The 18225-nt window shown below is 30.4% G+C and overlaps 1 protein-coding gene across 1 annotated transcript in view; it reads left to right on the top strand.

The window, feature by feature from the left end:
- Positions 1–18070: 18070 nt before the first annotated feature.
- The window catches only part of LOC145314153 (uncharacterized), a 33488-nt gene continuing 33333 nt past the window's right edge, over positions 18071–18225 (top strand). The window contains exon 1 of the mRNA XM_080153959.1: positions 18071–18194. Within this exon, the coding sequence (XP_080010085.1) occupies positions 18146–18194 (49 nt within the window). The 5' untranslated portion in view covers positions 18071–18145. The remainder of the gene's footprint in view (positions 18195–18225) is intronic.

The raw sequence follows: 18225 nt of genomic DNA, 5'->3' as shown, positions 1-18225 counted from the left end.
ACGAACATTTTTATTAAGTGACATATGATTAATACCATTAATACGATGATCATTTACTTAATCAACGCCGTATCCTAAGAAATTCCACAATCTGTAGCTAACTGTTAGTTTTATGCGATTGAAATGAAAAATAACTGTCCTTGCGTACCAAAATCTGTACATTAACTAACCAGACTTATAGCCAGATTATTACTCCATTGTTTTCTAATAGGCCTTATTTATTGAGTAGGTATTCAGATCTTCTATATTTTTTTTTTAGACGACTGCAATTTTGCAATAATTTTTGTGTCAAAGATATAAAGATTAGGTCCATATATAGCGCAGCAATTACAAGCTAAAAACAGAATAACAATTACTGATAGACAATATCGTATTAACCACAGTTTTCCGCGGATAGCAAAGTGAAAAATTTTTCAATCAAGTTTTGTTTTGTTAACCAAAGGCTCAAGGCAACAAATCAAGAATTAATTAATTGATTTATATGTTTTTTTTCCTTGAAAAAAAATATCATCGCTATCTTATTTTTACTTTTAAGAGCTTCCCTACTTATGGATGTAATCGCCCTTGTTTGAAATAAGAATGGGAATGTTTAATCCGCTTACCTTAAAATCTATGCTACCATCCCCATTAGCATCAAATGTTTTAAACACTATGTCACAAAACTGAAAAAACAATTAATACCTTTTAGCATTTTATTAGAAACTAAGAATTAAATCAATTGATAATTTTAGGGATTTTGAGATAAATATAAACTTTTTAGGATATTTCTGTTAGTATCTTATCTTAAAACAATTGTCTATTCCCCAAAATATATTCACTCATTGTTAAATGTTTTTTTAAGGGTGGGTACTTTTTATAATAAGGGATGGGATTGTCCTACTCTCCAAGAGAATAGCTTAAAACCAAAATATGTCTCGTATTATATTTTCTGAAAAGCAGAACACTACCGCGCCTGTTACCGAGATCTTAAAAGTTTAAGATGGACAGACAGACATTGTAATACTTTAAAATTACAGATAGAACCTTGTAAATGCTTCGCCGCTTTTGGGCATTATTGTTTTTTTTTATTATAATTAATCATTAAAAAGTGCACTGATTTCATTTGTACAAACAATACAATTAATTTATCATTTTTCATTAACAATAGAAAAATATTTTTTAAAGAACCTAAGAAAGGAGATTATTTGCGTAATATTATTGGATCATCATTTGATTTATCTAATATTATACAGCCCAGGCCAAATAAAATAATCTTCTCTTTTTTTTAGAGGCAAATATTTATATTTCATTTAATAATATAAATATAAATTCATCATATATAGACCTAATGTGAAATTGATCCTTCGCCTTTGTTTGATAGTTTCAAAACAAAATAATTAATAAATGGTTCTTTCCCTCAAAGTGCTTATCGAGCACTGATAACCCTGCTTATGCCTAACCCCTAGGGGTCTATACCTGAGTTGCCCTATACATGCGTGGCTACCCAGTACCCAATAAAGCTTAAACTAGCCTGACTTAAAGTAATAAACAAACAAACGATAAACTACCCCCTCCCCTTTATTCTTTATTTATTTAAAAATAAGGAGTGGGGTTTCTGAGCTCGACTAGGCACTTTGCATGAGGGAAAGCGTACCAGTAAATTCTTGCAATTTTACCTTATCAGACTCGCCACTTGGGAAAAATCTGTCGAGCATTTGGATATATGTTTCTCGTTTTAATCTACCACTAAAAAAAATGTATGTTGTTAGATTAAATAATTTTAAAAGTTTTTTCACTTACCAGTGAGGAGAGAGGAGATAACTGTAAATTATACAGACCCCAAAACATTATTGACACGGTCTGTAATTCGTTAGCTAAAGAAATTTATGAGTCTTCGTACTATTTCTGATTATACCTGGGACAGTCTGTAATGAAGCCTTGCCACCAGGAAACTATTTCTGATTTTACCTTGTACAGTCTTTAATGAATTCTTGCCACCAGGAAACTACAAATTTCTGATTATACCTGGGACAGTCTGTAATGAAGCCTTGCCACCAGGAAACTATTTCTGATTTTACCTTGTACAGTCTGTAATGAATCCTTGCCACCAGGAAACTACATATTTCTGATTATATCTTGGATAGTCTGTAATGAATCCTTGCCACCAGGAAACTATATCTGATATACCTTGGACAGTCTGAAATGAATCCTTGCCACCAGGAAACTATTTCTGATTATACCTTGGACAGTCTGTAATTAATCCTTGCCACCAGGAAACTATTTCTGATTATACCTTGGACAGTCTGAAATGAATCCTTTGCCACCAGGAAATTATACCTTGGACAGTCTGTAATAAATCCTAGCCACCAGGAAACTATACCTTGGACAGTCTGTAATAAACCCTTGCCACCAGGAAACTATACCTAAAATGGTCTGTAATAAATCCTTGCCACCAGGAAACTATACCTGGGACAGTCAGTAATGAATCCTTGCCACCAGGAAACTATACCTTGGACAGTTTGTAATGAATCCTGGCAACCAGGAAACTATACCTTGGACAGTCTGTAATGAATCCCTGCCACCAGGAAACTATTTCTGATTCAGTAAAGTTTGTGTGCTTCTTCAGAAATCTAAAATTATTTAGTCAAATATTCAAGTATCATTAAATCATAGCAAATATAAAATAATGCCTTTTTGGGTCTTTAATTGCTGTGCAATAATTAAAAATTACAAATACATATTCATAGATAAATTAGGTAGGTAGAAATTTTGTAAAGTAGAAGAAGTATACTAAAATATAATCTAAAATTTAGCTACATATAAGTATAAAAGAGCAGTCGGTTGGGAAGTAATATTGCAACTTTTAACTAATTTATTTCTTTGGCTTATGTTTAAAAAAAATTTACCTCTAGTTCACGCAAAAATAAACATTAAATTTTTAAATAAATCACGGACTCTGGGAGTGAAAACTTAGACATAAAAAATATAGAGTAGCTGCATTTTAGAAAACAAATTACTTAATATCATCTTCTGTCAATTCTGGCTTTGACACACAAACACCCATTTTTAAAAATTAAAAAATCACTTTTTATTTACACTTTTTTAACAGTTAAAATTTTTAAAATATAAAATGGGTCACTAAATACTTCTGGGAGAAATTATGCCCAACTTAACCATCTTTAAACTACCAAAAACATTGAAAACTTTATTTTTAAAGAACTTGGGCTAATTGTTCTTTATATCACCATTTTAATTAATAACTTTATTTATAACACTAGAATATAACTAACATATAGTTAATAGGTTATTGATATTGTTTGTCACTCTATAAATTACTGAATAATGATGTCACGAAAGCCTTTGATAGTGTAATAACTATCATCATATATAAAAACAAGTACACGGGCTTTCTAAAATAGCGAGGTTTGCTCCCTAAATAATAAGAAAGGAATAGTTGAAATGACAATGAAATTAACCTGGTAAGACTAAAGTTATAAATCATTATTAGACTAGAGCATTTCCCTATTCTTGGTCTTACCATTAATATCACGATTCTGACATAACAGCAATAACCTCCCCATCGAATAGCGGATGCGTTATGTGATACTCTATAGTCACATATCCATACCATTGAAATGGTATAGAAACAAAATTCTTCAGGTTAGATAAAAAAAGTAATAATCACAAAACAAGAATCAGAACAACAAAGAAACATTGTATAGAGGCCTCACATTACAGTATAAATAATAGATGGGAAAGGGGTTAAATAACTGTATGTCCCCACCCCGAGGATCCTAGCCTGACTTTAAATTGGGTCTTTGAAATTCATCCAATAGCATGGGAAATATTAACACAGCCAAGTCGCTATAAAAGAGCAGAAAACAATTTGCTAGCAGACGAAAATGAACCCCAACAAGGGATCCAGGTAGTTGTCTGGTTTTATATCTATATTTATAGATTTATTGGCCTCACAAATAAATATACAAATATTTTGGAATTATACCAGGGATTTCAATGTATAAGAAAATAGAGTATAAATTAATTTACATAACTAAAGAAGACAAACTAGATAACCTCTTATTTAGATTGAATTTACTGGTGGAAAAGTCTACACACCATAAATTTGTAACACTCGGGGAAGATTTTTATAAATTTTTAGGCACCAGGGTTATAAGCCAACTAATGTGAGAAAAAGTTTAAACACTTTGGTATAAATTCTACAGACCAATGTCCCTTAATTTCCTGAATTGTAACATGGGTAAATGTGTGTATATATACATACTTTGTGTTTGCTGTACAAACACATTTATTCTCAATCCATATTGGTTTGTATTGTGTAAAGGAGATCTATGCATGGAAAAGGTACTCTAAAAAAGTTTAAAGTCTTTTTTAATAATTTGATAAAAAAAATCTTTTTAAAAATGATTCCTTATCTATACTACTTTTCTTTGCGTTATAGCCACAGTAAAGTTGTTAACCAAGTACGTCGCTCTTTAGGCATTTATTTCTACAAACTTAGTCAAATACAAACACAATGACATATATACGGTAAAAGTACCAATACTATTACTTTATTGTCATTTAAACTCATATTTACAAAACATGTCATAAAATTATTAATATTTTTATTCCTGTATTGTATAAATGTGAAAGAAGGTAGATATGAATCTTTGATATATTGGATGGAGAGTTTATTACAAATGCTTTTTTTAAGTAATAATATTTTGTTTGTATACTCGGCATATTTTGCCCTTTAGCCTGCCAAACAAAGTTTTTTAACTAATTGTATTGACCAGATTTGGATTGATGTGGAAATAAAGGCCACATAGCACAAATTATTATATTAGAACTCTAATTTTATCTTTACTTTGTCGGCCCTCTCACACAAAGTACCTTGCTTGTTGAGGACTAATAACACTCAACCCATATTTTTGAGAGAAAAAAATGAACATAAGAGGGTGGGAATTATATATTTTTTATTACTTCAGGTCTTTGGGAAGGTTTGTTATATTTGGTACAAGGTAGCCCTGCATTGGTAGGGTACAGTAGGTATAGTTCCCGGAGTTCTAGGGCACCTTTGGGGCCCATAAAGGAGAAGGGCATGAGGGAAAAAAATAAATTTTTACTTTTTTCAAAAATAAGGGCCTCCGGTTGCTCAACAGCCTTTTTGTGTGAAAGAACCACTTTGTCATGTGTTTGAAATTTTCTTTTTAGTCTATTATTATATTCATTTACCATAATTTTTGTGTATTTTTCAATATATTATCAATGAATGTTTATATCAATGACTGTTCATGATTCCTATAACAGTTTATTTGCAATATTACCATATCTATAATATCCTGAAGCCATTCTGTAATTCATCTACGTCCGTTGTCTATAGGCACAACCTCTTACTGTCTTTATAATTGATAGTATTGAGACATTGATTGGTCTCTGAAGTAATCTTTTCTTTCATGAAGATGCTTTTATTATGTATTATACTAGCGGCTTCGCCCCTAGCCTCTAGGGGCTTTGCCCCAAGAGGTAATTAAAAAAAAAATTGCAGCTGCCCCAGTATCAAATTCAAAATTAGGGGTGTCCCTACCCCCCCCCCCCCAAAAAAAAAGCTTAAAACCACCACATGACCAATAGGTATATACCCTGAAGAGTAGTATCCGATCTTTTCATCGGTTACCGAGATCTAAAGGGACAGACGGACGGACGAACAGACAGACAGACGGATGGACAGACATCAAGCTACTTTGTATTATAGATATATTTTTATCAGATTTTCGTGTACCCTAATAAAGTTGGCTAGTATATATAACAATACCTCCCATCCAACCCCTTTACCCAACCGAATCCCATCCTAAACGAATTGACCATTACCGGAGGTCCATATAAGCAATAAAATTTCCCGTGTAAATTTATCCACGTATTCTATATCCATTGTTGTTTTCATGCGTTGTTCTTTGTGTCATAGTAAAATTTCTATATAGATGATGTAAAGAGAAATAGTTATTTAATATTAATAGATTACCATTACATACACGTAGAAATCATGCAATTCTGTTATACTTAAACATTTAAAGGTAGTATTTAACACATCATATAAAGATATGTCTTAACCTCTTTTCGAGGAAGCTTTGTGTTTATCAAGATCGAAATTAATTCCTTATTCATTATCCCAAATTAAGCGCAAATGTCGTCTTTGTTTGACTTTCCTTTTCTAAAGAGACGCGGCATGGTTTGTTTATGTTTTGATGCGTCCACGTTCTTTACTTTTGAATGATTTGTGAGTGGATGAAGATTTCGGAGAATAAAGTTTGGCCTATCATTGGTCTCATAGTGCGTGAACGACCCTAGTATACCAGGGGCTTTAAACCATAAGAACTTCAGGTAGAATTTGATCATTTTATTTATATTGAATGACGTATAGGACGATTTTATTAAGTGTAAAAGGCTTTAGCCAGCTAAACATGAAACTTTATTATGATTTAATTATTATGTTTAAGTAATTTTATGTGCCTTTATTTTTGCATTTAACAATGATTTATTAAACCAAATAATTTTCCTTTAAAGCCAAAGTACCCAAAGATTCTTTAACCAAAAGAAAAAAAAGATTTTTTAGTGCTCAAAGTTTTAAGTTAACGTATAATATTTTATTCTGTTTATTAATTGATCTTGTAATTTCAGGACTTTGAAATAGTTTGCCTCAATAAATCTATAATCAAACCTGCTGTTGAAACTTGATGGTTCCTGGTATTGGGGGTTTGTGTGTACGTCAAACAAGATCTCTAGAACTTCCCGCTAATTCGGAAGTCACACTCAACCAAAGTGTCATGGTTGAGACAAGATATATGCAACAATATTAATCATTCCCAGAAAGTTCTACGTACATTTTAAACTCGGTCATATTTTACCTTTTTTGACATCAAAAATTCGATATGATAGAATAGTTCTATTAGCTTGATTTTTCAAATTTTCCCAGAAATGGTACAAGCCTAGCATCTCAATAATTATACCTTAAAATATAAGGACTTTTATATTATCAGATGGATTTTATTCATATTTTTAAAAAGTGCTGTTAACCTATCTTTCTTGATATTCTGATTTATGAGCTTCACCTTGGGTTATCCTTGTTAAAAGCATAGCTTTTCTATAATTAGAGTCGTTCTCTCCGTCCGTCCTTAAGAGTTAATTTATAATTGTCCTTTCGTTTCCAAACTTTGCATGATGATTCCTATAGCAGTTAGGTACGATTTAGAAAGCGTAGTAACTTTATAATCGTAACCAGTCCGTACGCCAATTTAAAACATGTTGATGTTTCACTTTTTTACAAGTATTACCGAAAAAAGTAATATAAGACCCAAAACATGTTATAAAGAAGAATGAAAAATACACCAATTTTTGTGGGAGATGTATGTTTTGCAAATGTAAGAGCTATACACGCATCATCTACAAAATAATATTTTCAAATGTATGTAAACTAGAAGGTCTCACAAATTTTTGGAATTATTAAAATATGGCAGGTTCTGTTCACAGACTTATAATTTTCTTATATTGTAATTAAAATTTCTACTTAAGGTATACTTAAAAAAAAATAAAGAATTAAAAGTTTAACATATATTTTCTCGTATTAATTCGAATCCGGTGGATAGGAACCGGTTTTCATCCATACAAAAAAACTATGTCTAGCATCGTATTATATCCAGCTTTCTACGAATATAAAAATATACAATCATAAGATTAAAACCAGATTTTTTAGCCGGTGCCTTCGGCACCTCGGGGCTAAAAAACTGGTTTTAATCTTATAATTGTACATTCTATATCCGCGGAAAGCCGTTTATAATACGATGCGAGAAATAACTATTCTCGTATTCTTTCGAATCCGGTGGATAGGCACCGGTTCTAATCAATACGAAAAAACTATGTCTAGCATCGTATTATATCTAGTTTTCTACGTAAATGAACTGGTTTTAATCTAATAATTGTACATTCTATATCCGCGGAAAGCTGTTTATAATACGATGCGAGAAATAACTATTATTCAGTTCTATGTTTTAATGCTAAAATTAAGTATCAAAATAACTTTTTTATACATAATTTTTCGAGTTTTTTATGACATTTAAAAACATTTTAAGACTACTTGGGGATTGTCTATTAAACCTGTTTTTGCGGACTGGATTGTTCTGTAATTCTTTGGGAAAAACACCCAGGGCTTAAATATACCATTTACGAAATTTTGCGACCCTCTAGCATGTATAGTATAATGTAAATTCAAAATATAAAATTTAAATCCATGAATATTTGATATCAAGTTTAGAAATTCTTTAAGATTGCTTCTACAAAGAAAACTTAAACTGTCTTCTACAGTGTACAACACTCAAATCACAGGGTGACTCAAAACTTTGGTTATATGTACAGTTTATTTATTACGATATTTAGTTAATGGGTGGTTAAAAAAGAGGTCTGTAAGGAAAAAAATTCTTTATTATTCAATGAAAGAATGAATAATTTTTTCATTTGGTTTATTGATAGGGTAGTATGTAATCAATAGTTTTGTAGACATAAATATTCTTGAATCTAGAGTATTGTTTGTTACAGGGTTATCTAAAATAATCAACAGAATAGATTTTAGTAAAAGAAGTTTCAAGGTCGATTTAATTTACATAGTCCCATTACTTTATTCTCAAATGAGCAACAAAACATTTTTCGATTTTTTGAGATATAAAACTGAGTCTAAATTCAATTTTTTTGTTAGACCTAAAAGAATAATTCGAATTAAAAATCCAATACTATGTTTAGTCTCCTTTTAAAATCTATACTTTATAAACTTAAAACCTAGGCACCCTGTAATACCTCTTGAAAGTTTGAAAGTTTAATCCTAAAGTTTGATATAGGTAACTGCCACCCTTACTAAGCAAGCACAGAGTATACTCTCTTAGAATAACATTAAGTTTAACAAAATTGATGGCAAAGCAAACTTTTTCCAATATTTGAAATCTTTTTTTAAAAATTTTTATATATTATTACACAACCCTTAAAAAAAGTTGTTGAAAACTTTAATTATTGATTAAAAAGTTCAAAGGTAAAATTAACTGTTAATGTTTTTAATCTAAATCATCTTCTAAAATGCACAGTGTCTTGAAAGCTTTGTTACCCTCTTGCCTTTTTATATTAAATCCCATAGAGGAGAGGGGTGAAGCCACTAGTTGCATTTAAGTAATAGCTTGTTTTCGCATCTTATGATCGTTTACGGTTTCATTTATGTTTGAAAGGTTATTTCCATGCATATTCAACGTGTTTACTGTATAAAAATTTAATGTTCTTTTTGATTCTTAAATAGTGTAATTTATAACTATTTAAGAAAAAAATTTGAATATTATTAGAAAATTTATCAACAAAGTTAGTTGACTGATAAATTCTAATACAGAGAAGCTTCACTTCCAAATGTAATATTAGGAAAAGTGTATCTTGTATGTTAGTAATTATAAGATAGGTAAATACCAGGGTTGTAAGGGATAAGACAATGGCCGATAACTTGATAAACATCAAAAATGATTATATACAGAGTTACCCCTTCTGTAGATTACAATTAGTGGTTGAAACGTTTGGACAATCAAAATTCAATAAAAGTTGTAATTCAACGAATAAGAAAACGTTATTGTAAGACTTTGGGTACTAGTGTAATAAACAGCCCAATGTCCCCTCCCTCCATAGGTAAACACAGAAGCATACAAACAGAAATGAAAGGTAAGTAAATGACTTTGATGGCTGCATTCAAGGATGGGGACATGACAACTGAAGAAAAATACAAGATGCAATTTCCTGGATGTTTGTATCAATGGAAGTACAATATACGTGGATATTTTAACAGGAGAAAAATTGTTGTCAATTTAGGTTGCTACATGGAACTCCCTTATTGGTCAGTTTGTTCATCCAATAGGAGGGAATGGGATGGGGTTAAGGGGAGGGAAGAGGGAAATCGTTATTTTAGATCGCTGCGAGGTTTACATTAATAAAGAACATAAAAATCTGGTGTAAGATCCAAGTAATAATAAATCCATTGTTGTAATCTTTGTTGATTACAATTACAGTATGCTATTGTAAGCAAAATGAAGCAATTTTTGATAATTATGTACTAGGGGGAAATATTTCTTTAACTCCAGAATGCATTTTTAATAATGCAGAAAAGTTCGGCATTCGCATTCACAGATATTTTTTAAAAATCAAAACTTATATTATTACATGTATATTACAGCTAAGGGAAGATGCCCAGTAGTGTCAGAACATTTTCTACATTGAAAATAGGGGGAAGAAGGTGGTTCATTTTTAGGTAAGAGTAAAATTATAAAAAAAAATTCGCCAATTTTTCAAATTTTGTGTTTGAAGATCTCTGAAAGATGGTGGCTTTGCATGGAAATAGATAAAGATGTGTAGATATGGCCCAGCTGATGCATCACCAAAATTAATTGTGTGTTTTATTTACAATTCACAGGGAGGAAGGGGACAGTGGACTGTTTATAACAATAGTCCCCAAAGTTTCATAATAACGTTTTCTTATTCGTCGGCTTAACAACTTTGCGGACTTTTAATGAATTTTGATTGGTTGGTTAATTAGGTTGAGTGTCTAAAGGTTTCAACAACTAATTGTAATATACAGAAGGGGTAATTTTGTGCATCTAATTGGAAGATGTACATCAATTTATCGGCCATTGTCTTATCCCTAGAGTACATGAATACCCAAAAGTTAGAAGATCGACAATTTAAATCCCAATATAAAAAAATGTGTCTCATACAAGCAAAAACAAAATATTATATAAATTATAAAACTAAAGAATGCAATATCTATATTACAAAGTAGAATGATGTCTGTCTGTCTGTCCGTCTGTCTGTCTGTCTGTATGTTTGTCTGTCTGTCTTTCCGTCCGTCTGTCTGTCTGTCCGTCCGTCCGTCCCTTAAGATCTCGGTAACCACTGAACCGATCGGATTCTACTCTTCAGGGAATATACCTACTGGTCCTGTGGTGGTTTTAGGCTATTTTCTTGGGGGTGGAACACCCACAACCCCCCAAAAAACAAAAAAATATTCCTCCATTTTTTTGTTTTTTTAAGATTTCCTTATTTTTTTTTTTTTTGAAACTTTACTTGCTTCTTTTTTTCTGCTGAAGATTTCCTTGGTCCTTTTATTTTTTACGAATTTCGCCTTAATTTTTTTTTGATCACCTCTTGGGGCAATGCCTTCTAGTGGCTAGGGGCGAAGCCGCTAGTAGTTATATAAAGTTTTTATGAATGTTAAAAAAGAGAAAATAAGAACCCGTTTTTAGAATGTTTATTTGTGTGTTCAATATACCTTTGGTATATTTTTCGCCAAAAAGGATTATTTGACTTTGATACAGCTCAAAAACGCTTTGTTCAAAATAACGATAGTTTGTTTAATTTAAGTGCATGTATGCATTTTTTGAGAATAGCACAATTACTTTATAATTATTAAAATAATACTAATAACTTGTAGTTTTCAGGTTTAAGTTTCCAAGAAATTTTGTAATACATGTAAAAATTGGTAACTTTGTATTGACTCCATGCAGCGGTTAGTGTGAAGACGAAGGGTCTAAATATCTGAAACCTATAAATATATTTATAACTAGAACGGTGTGCAAGCTTCCTTTCAAAAAAAATAGCCTACATTAGAATTATTTCTGATTGATTCTCAATTGATTTATATTTTGTTACCAATTGACAGTATTTCGTTTATTTAATACATTTACTAAATATGCAATTATTGCTTTATTACAGTTTAATTAATTGTTTTCATGAAAAATAATTTAGGTTTTTATGTTGCTGCACTACTTTAGCGGACGTGAATGAAAACCATTTATAAGACTGAGCTAGACCGTTTTACGTATAAAATACAAGCTCAATATTCTTTTAACCATAACATTTTACATGGCCTGTTTAGTTTCAGCCTCGCAGTGCTTCTCTTAAACTAGTTGCTGTTTGTTCGTTTAATTTTTGCAGTGCAAAAATTTGTACTGTTTTTTTAAGGAACAAAACTCAAAAGTATTGCTTTATTTAACCACTTATCATTAACAGGAGTTAATAATCAATATATCATTTTCTTCATTGCTGTTGGATATGAGATATGGATTATTAACTTCTGTCAATGGTAGGTGGGTTAAATAAAGCAATACTTTTTTCCTTTAAAAAAACCTATTTTATATCTTTCTATTTTTAAATCTTTATATTTTTAAAAGCAAAGCTTTTCTATAATTAGGGTCGGTCCGTCCGTCCGAGATTGTTAGCTTTTATTCGTTAATTTAGGCATGTTAGAATTGTCATATCGATTTCAAACTTTGCATGGTGATTCCTGTAGTAGTTAGGTACGATTTAGAAAGCGTAGCAACTCTATAATCGTTACCAGAATGTCCGTACGTCCATTTTAAACATGTTGATTTTTTTACTTTTTTAATAACAATTTTTTATGTGATAAAATCATCAGATTGGTCTGATTTTTTGATTACTGATTCCTATTACAATAAGGTACAATATTATGAGCGAAGCATCTCTATAATCAAGTATTTAAAATGTCAGTATGTCCTTAAACAGAATTCTGTATTTTAGAAGTTTTGCAACAAATTTACGTATAATTTTGTCAAACCTTATATTTTCATATTTTGTATATTCAGTTCTGACACTCAACAAAAGTTAATGTTCGTCTGTCATATCGTTTCAGAGCTTCGCTTTTATGGATGTTGTCATCCTTGTTTGATAATAAATAATGCTAACAATATCAATTATAAAAAATATAAATAATTTACGTTTAGAGATTTCATAAAAAACATTCGTTACATACATGCCGATTGGATGAAGTTAAGAAAGCTCTACATAGTGCCTATTAAAATAGGGATAAATTAAAAACTTTTGGCCAAAGTATCTTGAATGACGTCATATTAAAAGTAGTAGTCCATTATTCTAATTAACGTCATTTGGGATTTTGGGGCCTAAAGTTTTTAAAATATTCACCTTTTTAGAGGCACTATCAAGAGCTTTATTTAAAGATTTATAGAACACACTTTGCGAGTTCAAAACCAAAGCATTCCAAACTGGGAACATAAATTTAGCTTAGTTTGAGTAAGTAAGCTGGTTACATATTGCGGAGGATGGGGATGGAAAAGTCAATACTTTTTCTTTCACAAGTTTTACAGATATCAACAATTTATCTTACTCGGCTACATTTTATATCAGCGTAAATGCTCTATAACTCTGTAGTGCAGAATCTTAGAAAGGTTGGTTTAAAGTCGAAAATTTTATGTTGTCTAAATGTAAAACTTCAATTTTTCACAAACCTGTTCAAAAATATAAGGAAAGCTTCACACAAGTCCCGATTATTATTTATTAATCTAAGTCTAGGGTTGGTTTTAGGCTATTTTTTGTACCCTTCTTCTTTGAAAACAAAGCTTTTAAGGTTAGGAGCGCAGCTACTATTTCGTTTTAAATAGCTGCTTACTGGAAATGTACATTCTGAAAGCTTTGCTTTAATGGATGTTATAATTCTGTTTTTCTCTGTACCAATATTTGTACAGTTTACAAACCTACCAATTTTGTAAATGTGCAAAAGTTTTTTTCATACATTTTCACAGTGAAATTTTTGTGGATGTTAAAAAAATGAAAATGGCAATATTTTGATCTGAAAACAACATTACATTAGAAATTGTAAAGTAAATTGTTATTCAACCAAAAATAATGAAAAGAATAAAAAGAATGGATGAAAAACAGTGTAATTCAATTCGTTAAGAGTTGGTTCATTTTCGGTATGTAAATAGCCTAAAACCAGGACAAAAAAAATCTAAACATGATTGCAGCTCTAACAGTTTTAAAAACATGATCTTGACAGACATTCATAGTATTTTTTAAGTTCTGATTTTGTTTAACTGTGGGAGTACTTTAAAAAATGAGGATTTGAGGGTTAAGAACAATTTGTCTTTCTATACACCAATTTATAAAAAAAATATGATAAATGATATCTTTGGTTGTCATTAAAGTGAGCAAGAGTAAGATAAAAATTGACAAAAAAAATCTTCTTTTTTTGATAAAAGCTTTATACTTAACAAAGAAAAAATAGCTTAAAATCATCGTAGGCTCTATGTGAAGCTTCCCTATAATGGAAAACTCAATCGTTTCAGTAGTTATTTAAATCTTAAGCTTGAGACAAAAAGATTTTTTTGTACATTATAAAAAAGACTACGAACAGTTTTGTTAGTGCATCTACCTTACAGTTTAGGTATGTCAAGCTGTACGTCTGTCACATCCTATTGTAGAAGTAGTAAGGTTTTTATTTGAAATTTTAAGATCTTACTTGAGATATTTTTTGTGGGAATCTTCATATAGGTGGTTTTAAGCTATGTTTCTTCAACCGACTCCCTCTTTAAATGTTAGGGGTGCCGCAGCTATCATTAAAATAAAGAATTACCATTATTCAAAAAGACTAAATCCTCATTATGATGAAACCAATAATTAACTTCAGGTGATAAAAAAAAATTAATTATTATTCACGAATATTTAAGCACAATTTTAGAAGAATCTAAAAAAGAGCTATGATTTTAAAACGTATATTTTTCTAGTATTATAAACGTTTCTTTACATTTTATAAAATTTGTAATCCTTGTTTTTAAAAACTGTGTTAAAACGCAGAAGAAAGATTAGGTATAAAATTAAGTCAATTATCTGCGTAATCTCTTCAATATGAATAAATTATCTCTAGTCAAATATAGGGATATTAAGGGATAAGACAATGGGCAATAAAGTAATGTATATCCTTTCATTTTTAAAAGATACTGCATTTTCTGTTGGTTAAAATCATAATATAAAAACAATTAACACTGCTTGATTGAACCAACCAATTAAGATGAAGATTAAGGTTAAAAGGTTAAAGTTTACAAGTTAACAAATGCAGAACTTGTACATGAAATTTTGGTACCAGTATCATTTGTATAGTCCAATTACCGTTCTCTTCCTTAGTCAAATATGTGTAACAAGATGGAAAACGGTGAAAGTTGCTCAATGTGACGTCATAAAAATGAGGGATTATCGATCTATTTTTAGGGGTTTTCTTTTCCACTCCTCCTCTCCTCATCCCTCAATTTTATGACGTCAGAATTTTTTTGAACGACTTTCAGCGTCTTGAACAAGAAGGTTAGAAATGGTGTGTTAAACGCTTTGCTTATATCAAACTGTCTCTAATTGAGAAACTCGCGCAACATTCGACTTTCTGTTTCATTCAGTTATGAGTTTTGCCCCTGACCTTTAGGTTTCACTCTAAAAGGCGGTGGCGGCGATTTTCGGCAACGAAAACGGACTATACCTAGAACTCTTAATTTCCAACAAAGTTGTCATCAGTAGCATCCAAGTAGTACGTACTATTACGGCGGTAGCGGCAGATATAAGGAACGATATTTTAGTTTTCAGCAAATGGCGCGCCATTCAAGGACAAAAGCTTAATTATGGGTTGATGCTATTCGATGTAATTTTGAGCATCTAGTTCACAAAATTGATAAATGATTTATTGTTTTTTGGCCTTAATCGGGCATTTACTTTATTTCAGCTATAGATAATCATAGTGTAGGTAGACACATGTATAATTTGTTTTAAATTCATATTTTATTGCGGCGAAACTTAATGTAAAGTAAGGTTCTATAAGCTTAAATGCATCTCAATGTTTTCAAATTTTGATTTTAAAAATGAAATGATTGCTCTTTTCTTATTTTTAGGTCGACACAGGTATTAATTGATTTTGAAATTATATATTATTGCGGCGAGATATAAGGTAAGATGAGATTCTATTAGCTTTTTCAATTTCAAAGTTTTTATATTATAGTTATAAGTTTTGTCTATCATTCATGAGTTATTTTTCTTTAGTGTCATTCTTTTTCCTTTTTTTAATGATATTCTTATTTCCTCTCTCTTTTTTCATGTTCCTTTTTAAAAGCGAAGCTTTTCTATAATCAGGGTCGGTCCGTCCGTATGTCCGTCACGGATAGCTTTTTTCGTTAATTTAGACATGTTAGAATTGTCCTATCGATTTCAAATTTTGCATGGTGATTCCTTTAGTAGTTAGGTACGATTTAGAAAGCGTAGTAACTCTATAATCATTACCAAAATGTCCATACGTCCATTGTAAACATGTTGATTTTTTACCTTTTTAGGCATGTTAGAATTGTCCTATCAATTTCCATTTTAAACATGTTGATTTTATTTACATTTTTAACAACAAATTTGTATTTGACCTTATTATCCGATTGGTCTGATTTTTTGTATACTGATTCCTGGGACAACAAAGTACAATTTTATAAGCGAAGCAACTCTATAATCAAGTCCTAAAAATGTAAGTATGTCCATAATAATTATCCTGTATCAAGCAGTTTTTCAACAAATTTACTTCCAATTTTGTTTTGACTCTTATACATTCGCATTCTAAATTATTCAGTTCTGACATTATACAAGTGTTAATGTATGTTTGTCCTACCGTTTCAGAGCTTCGCTTTTATGGATGTTGTCATCCTTGTTTTTCTATGATTGTTAATCTCTCTCTTACTCTATTATTTTTTCTCTTTCTCTAACCCTCTTTCTCTTCCCCTCTCTATCTATCTCTGCATTTTTACATTTCTTGTTTTATATCTCTTTCCTTCTATTTTTTTTTCTTTTCTCCTCTCTTTTCCCACATTCTCCTATCTTTTTTCCTTTTCTTCTCTCTTTTTCCCTTTTCTTCTATATTTTTTCCTTTTCTCTTCTCTTTTTCCCTATTATCCTATCTTTTTTCCTTTTCTCCTTTCTTTTCTCCTATTCTCCTATTTTTTTTCTTATCTCCTCTCTTTTTCCCTTTTCTCCCCTATTTTTCTCCTTCAATCTCTCTTTTTCTTACTCTTGATTTTAACACAAACTCATAAAGATTTTTACTAAATTTGTTACTGCGCGTCCACAAAACAAAGCAACATGTTTACAAATACTTTGGTCAGAACACAATGACCGGAATTTAAGGGAAAGTCTTAATAATAGGCGCTCTAAGAAATAAATATGAATTCCGCATTTTAAAAGTTAAATAAATATCAACAAATATAATATAATTTTTAAATTTTGTGGTATGAAAAATAGTCTTTAGATATAACTTTCTATAATATGTATTACATTTTTCAGGGAAGCATATTTGCCCCTGAATACTAATGTAATGTCCTAGTAAACAAAATAGAATTGAGTGAGCTAGAGAGTGAAAGACATGTTTTGTTGTAAACATAACTTCAATGTTTTGTTTTTCATGTTTTTGTGAGATTTTTTGTAAACAATATAAACTTTTATTATTCATAATATTAAACAAAAAAGTGATAAAAAATATCAATGTGAAACTAAATGAGATATTTTTTGACTATGAATAATAAAAGTTGTCATTGCTGACACAATAACGATATAAAAACACAGTATTACATATCAGTGATGTCGAAAATATTACATTAATAATAAGTGGTCATTGCTGAAACATTATCGACATAATGATATTCTAATAACATTATGACTAGACAGTATCATATACTTCATATACGACTAAGGGTTGGGGTAATGGGGTGTTTACCCCTATCAAACGTTGAAAACCTCTTTTTACTCCCTCAAAATGAAAAAAAATATATATTAGATTACCCCCCTCAAACCTTTGAAACACTTCATTTTACCCCCTCACAATAAAAAGCTTGGACGTCTCTACTCATTATGAAATAATGACTATACAAATTTTAGATGTTTTGAAAAAATATTAAATAATGAAGGAAAACACTTGTGGAAAAATAAGAAAACTGTTAGAAAAAAAAAACATTTAAGAAGCTTTTAAAAGTTTGAAAGTTTTACAAACAACAAGATCAAAATTGTTTATATGGAAAATAACTTTTTAATGAAAAAAGATAGGAAAACTAATATTTTCTTATTTTTGAATATATTTTTTACATACATGATATTTCTTACGTAAATAGATTAATCTTTTAGATGAATATGCCTAATTTTTTTTATAAATGTTTAATAAGTTATAAGATAGATATTCGACTTTAAACTTTATTTAATATTTTACAGTTTTATAGAATGTTTGATAAATGATAAAATGTAGTTACAAGTTATTAATTAGAAAATAAAAGTAAACCTTGCTATGGAGCACTATAGTGTTGGTGGTCAGTCTGGACACTCTGGTCTGTCAGGTAGGACTAGAAACTATAGTGTTGGTGGTCA

The sequence above is a fragment of the Acartia tonsa genome, chromosome 3 (genome assembly GCF_053477335.1).
Source record: "Acartia tonsa isolate MP-2025a chromosome 3, ASM5347733v1, whole genome shotgun sequence".
In the NCBI taxonomy this organism is placed as follows: domain Eukaryota; kingdom Metazoa; phylum Arthropoda; class Copepoda; order Calanoida; family Acartiidae; genus Acartia; species Acartia tonsa.
This window is presented reverse-complemented; position numbering and strand designations above follow the sequence as displayed.